Source organism: Solanum pennellii, chromosome 3 (assembly GCF_001406875.1).
Source record: "Solanum pennellii chromosome 3, SPENNV200".
NCBI classification, from domain to species: Eukaryota; Viridiplantae; Streptophyta; class Magnoliopsida; order Solanales; family Solanaceae; genus Solanum; species Solanum pennellii.
The window spans coordinates 51941851-51949983 of record NC_028639.1 but is presented as its reverse complement, the minus strand read 5'-3'; the positions used below and the strand labels follow the sequence as shown (position 1 = coordinate 51949983).

The 8133-nt window shown below is 34.5% G+C and overlaps 1 protein-coding gene across 2 annotated transcripts; it reads right to left on the bottom strand.

The window, feature by feature from the left end:
• Nucleotides 1–729: 729 nt before the first annotated feature.
• LOC107013033 (amino acid transporter AVT1A) lies at nucleotides 730–7827 on the bottom strand. Of its 2 annotated transcripts, none has more exons than XM_015213018.2 (12): nucleotides 7473–7825; nucleotides 6161–6441; nucleotides 5447–5661; nucleotides 4465–4488; nucleotides 4196–4376; nucleotides 3870–4089; nucleotides 3654–3789; nucleotides 3530–3549; nucleotides 3252–3397; nucleotides 1662–1705; nucleotides 1334–1396; nucleotides 730–1133 (listed from the first exon to the last, which is right to left on the bottom strand). In XM_015213018.2, the coding sequence occupies exons 1-12, from the start codon at nucleotides 7619–7621 to the stop codon at nucleotides 1041–1043; spliced, it is 1572 nt and encodes a 523-aa protein (XP_015068504.1). In that variant the 5' UTR covers nucleotides 7622–7825; the 3' UTR covers nucleotides 730–1040. The 2 variants fall into 2 exon arrangements, 1 of the variants encoding a protein (XP_015068504.1); XR_003577239.1 differs by having other exon boundaries at nucleotides 1048–1133; nucleotides 3283–3397; nucleotides 7473–7827.
• Nucleotides 7828–8133: the final 306 nt, after the last annotated feature.

The following is an 8133-nucleotide window of genomic DNA, read 5'->3' as shown; positions in this document are numbered from 1 at the left end:
CCCCACACTCACCCTCCCCAAACAAAAAAAAATGTTTGTTTTTAAAAAATATTTTCAATTTTAAAAATTATTTTCTACTCTAGTAAAATAAAAGATATATGTCAAAAATATTTTTTATTCAAAAATCAAACACCAAAAATCTTTTTCGAAAATTTTTTTTACTCACCAACCAAACATGAAAAAATAAATCAAAAATCTACTTATTTTTCAGAAAAATTTTTTCTTTCATACCAAACATACCCTTAATGTCCTTTCTAGGCTGAAAATCTTGTGTCATATTGGATATACTATTAATTATATTGTTTAGCCATAGTATTATGTTTTTATTATTATTTAAAATTTGATTCTATACATATACAACTCACCTCTCTCTCATTCTTTGTCCTCTCTCGCTCGCCTCTTTCCTCCTTTTTCCAATCTCGCTCGTCACTCTCCTCCCTATAACATGTAGCTACGAACCGTAATTAGCAAACTATAACCATGAAATGTAATTAAGCTATATTTGAGTATATGCGGAAGTTCTCCTTTCTTTTTTACACGCATATTAAAAATTCATAAATAAAAAGATAGTTTTACTAATTAACCTCTTGAATATTTTTTTGAGAATTTTACAAATAATAAGGGTGATATAGAAAAAAAAATAATTAATTAATGATTTCTTGATTTAATAAGGTGATCAACTAATATGAAACAAGTATTTTTTAGTAAGATAATCAGCTAATATGGGAATGAGGGAATAAAAGATATATATCCATTATAATCAACTCAACATCCTAGTTTATGTTGGTTTTAGTCTTTAGTGCGACATATACTTTCTACTTGAAACACTAGCAACTAATACACACTGAGAAAGATACCCATAATTATAAAGCAATAGGGGGTCGTAAAGTTACTATAAAGTTTAAACTGAGAAGAAGATGGATAATATTTGGGAAAGAGATCAAAAGTAGAGGACAGTAAATAAGAATGCTTTATGGCAAACATGTCCACCCCCACCCTAAGCAAAAGGGTGTCTGGGGTGTGTGTAGTTAGGCTTTACTTCAATACTTGTTCGCGATTCCTGACAGTGAGGAGTAAGTTCCAAGAGCAGCACTTACAATCCCAAGTGCAATAACGCTGATGCTAGACACCCTCTACAAACATGTCAAACATAGGTGATGTTATTGAGACTATCAAATGTTAATAATCAAGAAAATGGGAAACTGGAAATGATATGTTCTCGTATTTCAGTCATATTCTGTAACTAGTGAGCGAAAAACCGTGAAACAGTTTATGGACAGAAAATGGTTTGTTAAACAAGCTAAATGTTGATGTCAACAGATACGTGAAATACCTGTGTCCTTGTTGCTTTCTTTCCGATGATCTTTAGGTAACATAAAGCTGGCAGTATTACAGACTGAAAAAAACAGAAATTAGGAGCTGATGTATACGCCTTAGAATAAAAAATGATAATGAGATGAGCAGAAATTATATAATCAGTGGAGATATCCACCCGAACATCCGAAATATCAGGGAGGAACATAGCAAAGGTAAATTAGGTTGCATTATATAGGTAAAATAAGCTTTGGACAATTGAACTGAAAGCAAGCTTTGAAAGTTTGCATATTTATCATCGATAATATAAAGAAAATAAGTTCAGGATCCAATGGGAAAGAGCTTACCACCAGTATACTGAGAAGAGAGCCAATCAGAGCCATCAAAAGACCTGCAACAAAAATGATTTATCACTGTATGATTAGAAGTTGTCGCATAAAATTATTTAATCAACCAAAATCCCCCCTTAAAGCGAGGCTTTTTGTTTGATGCACGAATGTGGTGCTTTAGGAATCCAATTCAGAGCTTCCATTACAGCATAACCCTCCATATTACTTTGTTATTCCGAATGCAATCCATATCTTAATGGATTTAAAATGGTGCAAGCACAACCAAAAATATCCAAGCAAATTATTCCGGAAGTTATGGGCAATATATGTGCTTAATATACATGAAAACCATTTTTTTCTGGGGCCTAATTAAAACATATCTTTCTTAGCCTCCATATTTATGTCATCCTTATCCTATCTATCATAGCTTCTTATTTAACCAGCAATGCTGAATCTTCGCATCAGCTTGTTTTCAACAAAATTGTAAAGAACCCAGATCAGAACGCTTCGTACAGCTAATCTTAGTCATACAAGCTCTAATATGATTTATATAAATATCTATGAACTCTATTGAATATTATCCCATAATTGTCACGCAGAACAAAGCAAGTGACAGCAGTAATGTTTGCAACTAGAAGAGCAATTGGTCCAAGGAAGATTCGGTTAATTCGTTCAATTTTGATGTTAGAAACACAATATGTCACTATAATGTTGATTAGGATTTAGTCTATTGACGGTGATTTCCATATTTTTTTATTTTTTTTTGGAGATAAAATGAGATTAGACAGGATGGTACCAGCATTAATACATTCTCAGTCTTTTGGGAGCATTGATAATAGATGAAAATGGAGCAATGCTACAAGATGTTGTGTATACATGATACTTAACAGAGTGAAAAGCAGGTGAGTAGAATAGAGCAATTGTGAGCCCAAGAATGTTCCATATGGTGAATACTGACCTCCCGAGGTCTTAACATATCCAAACTATGTATGCTGTAGAAATGCGTATGTTGAGATAGATACAAGGGATAAAGGATTCATGTTGACCAATTTAAACTTAACCAACAACAAAGCCACAAAAAAGACCACCTAGTTGGATTAAGGTTAAATTGTTGTTCTACTAACATTAGATCAAATGTCTGTCCAAAGCTTTTCTAGTTCAGTTAAAGACTAGTATATTTGTGCAGGAATAAGTATGCTATTTGAGGATCTCTTGTTTCTTTTTTACGAAGTAGAGGGGCTCTTGTTTTAGAAAAGTAATTTGCCTTCAAAACGAACATTTGGTAATGAACTATAATGTGCCTGAATAAACCGGACTTGATGCAGGTTATTCAGGATTTCCAGATTATATGTATAAAGAACAAGTATCATAAACTGATAGGAGAGTCTTCAGTTTTTTTCTTTTGATTACGCAGAAGGAAGTGAAGTGTATTTATAAAGCCCCAAGTAATGTAGATAATCTTTTTGAACTCTGATAAAAGATGTCAATTTTATCTAAAAGCTAGAGGGGTTGTCCTTGCCAATAGCTACTTGAGAATAGCCTTAAGTGAACTAACTGATGTTTAAAATACTAAGTTAAAGATCATAACTGAAAGATAATGTTACATACCAAAAAAGGGGAGAAGAAATGCTACACATACTGTAGAAAAGACAAGTGCTGTCCTTAAGAGAAGAAAACACCAGAGACTACTAGAGATTCTCTCGGGCAGCAATTCCTCTATGCATCTTCCCAAGGGATTCATCAGCAACGCATATCTGTGCAAGTGTGAACTTTAAGGAAAACCATAGGATATGAATAATTATCTATTTTGTTGGCTCAAGCAGTCTAAAGTGTTAAAAATATTCCAGGAAAAAATAAATGTCAAGAATTGACAGTGAAAGACGTACTTTGTGAATGGGCTGATAACCTGCATGGTAGAGAAAAATATACATAAAAATGAGTGATACGAAAATAAGATTCACGGTATTTATTTATTTATTTTGGGGGGGAGGGGAAATAGAGAGCACATACAGTGGTCCATACTGCAACTTTTGAAGCAATTGAATTGTTCGGCATATTTAAAGTTATCTGAGATAATGTACTTTGACCAAACATGAGATACCCCATTATTGCAACACCTCCATATATGAGAATGCACAGAATAAAGCTGCATAATAAGAAAGTGCAAGTCCTTATAAGACCATAGATGAGAATGTGTAAGGCAGTTCAACAAGTAGAAAACCATACCATATTATAAGTGCAACATTGAATTTTGACTTGTCAGCCATAGATTGGTAGATGTTTGGAAACACTGAGTGCCCAGAGTAACAAAAACCATACACTCCGATAGAAAAAGGAATGCCACTCCAGTTCACAACCTGACTGGTATTGTGAAATCCAACTCCATCCACCGTACCAAGGAAAATCACACACAGAACAATTATCATGGTTGCAAAGACACCACAGGCTGCAAAAATGTCAGTAAGATTCTCAGATGATGGTTGAAAACCATCTATGCCAAGAGTACTGGTGTTTGAAGCAATGTGAGTGCTTTATGTTGTTCAAAGGAGGACCTGAGAGGTATGATATTACGTGAAGGTCCCTCAACCAAACAGTTGGCAGAATAATTAGGGCAGCCAGAATCCCAAAGATGTGAATTGAATCAAGTTTAAGGCCTCCCCAGTTCAGTGAAGATCCAGGAAAAAGGCTAGTAAGGTTATCTCCTTCCAAAATTATAAATTCTACACAATATGACTGCATCAGTTGAACAAATATTAGAGGTCTGATTTTAAGGAGTCTAGGCGAACAATAAAACTAGAGTCTAAGTTCAATCTTCACTTACATATAGCTCCACGTACAAGATAATCTGCAAAGAAATAGCAGAACAGCATCAGAAAATTGTCAGGAAATAGAACGATCTGCAATGAGCAACCAATTTTCTCTTTATCCATGCAAGCAAAAATGAACTTTCTTATAATTTTAGCAAAGTAACTTTATATTTAGGCCAAAAAGAGGGTCAGTATCATTCCATGTAGGCACCATGAATTAAGTCCCCCAGAAAATCACAAAATGCCAGCCAATCTGAACAACTATGCGCTAGTAGTTCAGAACGCTACATTCACTGGTTTAAATTAACATGTTGTTCCCACTCCATGAACTAAATTGATCTAACTTGTAGTAACATTTTCAACTAAAAGATGGAAGCATTCCATTTTTTTCCAAGCAATGTTAAATGGGTTTTACAGTAAAGTAAGCAAATGAAATTCACATAGTTGGAATGGTAGGGATAATAAGGTCATTGCTGTTATTGACAGGCTTTTTTGGTATCAAACAACTGGCTTGATACACCAGAGATATTTCTTTGATTGCTTATCTATCCAAGTAGATGAAAGGCAAACAGAATGTGGTTGATGATATTGATTTTCTCAATATTTGGATTAGTGGAACAGTGGATTGAAGCAAAGAGCAATACCATTGATTTCTCAACCGGAAAAGGTGCCCTTTAGTTGTTTAGAAGGAGGATTGGTAGGAAAATAGGTGAGAGAAATCATGGATCATAACACATCATAAACACACAAAATAGTTAATTGCCATCCAACTGATTTGCGGTTAATTATTAAACAAAGAGTTTTCAATTAACCTAAATAAGCAATAAAGAAAATCCAGTCCCAGTAGCAAAAGATAACAGGGTACGACATTACTAGGATAAAAGAGAGGGTCTATTACAGTTAGTTCTTTAAATTACTGATCCACAAGATTCCCACAGCTCAAACTTGGAACTGATTACACATAGGATCACTCAACTGCAGATTAAACTAACTTACAGATATAATAATGCGTCCAAATTTTCCAAATGCAGCTTCTCCAATATCGGGATAAGTTAAGATTCCTTCCCTGCTCTCGAAGCAATGTTTCATAAGAGAAGCTGTGTACCAACATATGACTGCAAAAATCATCAACACTAACAAACTAGCCCAGCCAGCTTCTTTCACTGTACAAGGAACAGAAAGCAGTCCAACTCCAGCCATGACATTTACACCTAAGTCAGAGAAAAAGAGAAGCAGGATGAAATAAATTTGCACAAAGAGATCTTAAATACTACTATCAAGTAATAAGTTCAACCAATTCTTTTCCTCTCCAACCAAAAGATAAAATTAAACAGATCTGACAGCATCTTCATGCAGAGAGATTGCAGTAGTTTTATTTAAATGATAAAGTTGTTGACTTGGAAATACACGATCCACAATTGTCAATTCCATAACAGTGTTTTTTGGTCTACATTGGGGCAGCGATCCAAGGGAAACAACAAACATGAAGGACAGGTTATTCTTTACACATCACTTATTAGCAGCTTCAGAACTTCTGATTTCCAAATACTAAGATTCGACTTCTAAGTATATTTATTCTCAGGTATAGCCCATAGTATAGCTATTCACTGGAAGTTAATTCACCCTGCACATTTTATATAGTCAAAGTCTCAAATTCTGAACTACTGATATATAAGAAAGGATTCTGAGCAGCATTGAGGTTTTCCTTACCATTGAATACAGTCTGAGTTAAGCTGCATCCATACGGGATTGGAAGCTCCCCAGTCAATTGCTCATGCAAAGAAGAAGCCTTCTCTAACAAAGATGCTTTTGTTACTGAGATTCCATCTGCAACATTTTGCTCCTGAATTTTTTCCTTTTCAGGGAGCAAATGTGTCTTCAAATCTGAGTCCAAGAATCCTTTAGTATCGGATTCAGGTATAATACTGGATCCACGTCGTATGAGTCCGAAATTAGGTGATGCGGCAATTGTATATGAGTTAATTGTCTCTCTGTCATTATAAATATGAGTAGCATAAGAAACATTTTCTGTTGCATCCTTCTAATATGAGAAGATCTCTTGTATAAAAGATAAATAATTTTTCATAGTGGAGTTCTAAACACAATCATTTAACACCAAAGCTGCAGAAGAACAGCTACTAACTTCAAAGACACAAGTCAATAAGCTCTCACCTCCCATAGAATGCAAAAACACCCACTTTTCCCTCTTCTTTGGTGTAATGATAAAATCCACCCAATCGCCCCTCCAACCTAGGAGGCCTATTGTAGTGGCTTCTCCCACTTTATTCTCTTCATGACTCATTGTCTCGACTTTGAACTTCAGAATGACCCTCTCTGTTTGTCTATCCCTCCCATTTCCCAACCACGCATTTAATTGCACACTCGCAAGCCTGGCCTCCCTAACCAAACCCTTTTCAAACATTTGATATACCTTTAAAGTGACATCGATACAATAACATGTAAGCTTTAATCTATAACTCTAACCATTATTTGTCCCATCCTACATCATTCAAATGCAATACCATCATACCAATACAATGTACCTCCTCAAATCATATTAACCTCTTTGTATCGAAAAAATGAGGGGTGCTCATATTGAAGATGAGTATGAGGACAAGGCCTCAAAATTTTTTCCTGATTTCTCTCTTATTTAAATCCACCACTCCACTCATGCAAAGTAACTCTCTTAATCTTAACCTTAAGCTGATATCAGATATGCTATTTTAAATAGAACTAATTTCAAACAAGATGCCAGTACGCAGTTCAATTTGAGGAGTAAAGCCCACAGCCGAAAGCAGAATATCGGCCAGCGAGCAATTGAAAAAGAAAAAAAAATGAAGTTCCTATGTTACTTCCTACTGGTATATAGAAGATTGGATTTACATCAGATCTTTTTCACAGTTGTTATCGCCAAATCAATTTCCAGATAAAACAAATCCATAGAATTCAAGCGCAAAAGGAAAGATTAAAACTCTGAGAGACAAACAAAAACAATAAATTGATTTCTTCCGTAAATTTAAACCTGAAACTTTGGGGCCATTGCTGTGAAGCAAATGGAGCATTCTCCTCCTCATCATCATCATCGTCGCTCATATTGACACTATTAGCTTCGACATCATCTGAGTCATTGTCCGTTAAGTAATCTAGAAATTCTTCATCCTTCTTTGACATGGCTATTTCCAATCAAACAAAAAGCTACACCAAACTGATAGTCACAACTATATATATATATATATATATATATATATATATACTACGATGCATGTGGAGAAGGAGCTGTATTCATTGATTGATTGAGGCATTTTGAATACGTTTTCGAGATTTCCAGAATCACTGGAGTGGGCACGTTTGTCTGCATATGATATGATGAGTCATTGGTGTAATGGACGAATGAGAATCAATGGAGAAAATTATTATTATGACTCAACAACATAAACAAATAACAAACACACACACACGACAGCAGCAACAGATCTTACTCCTTTTTTTTTTCCTCTAATTTTATTAATCGCAAATCTATTTTGTCTTTTATTATTATTAATAATAAAAATTATAACAGTATAAATATTAGTAAGAAATAATTAAGACCACAAATTTCATATTTTTAAATAATGACAACAATAATATATCTAGTGTAATTCTACGAATAGAGTCGGAAGAAGATAGAAAATGTGCAATTTTAA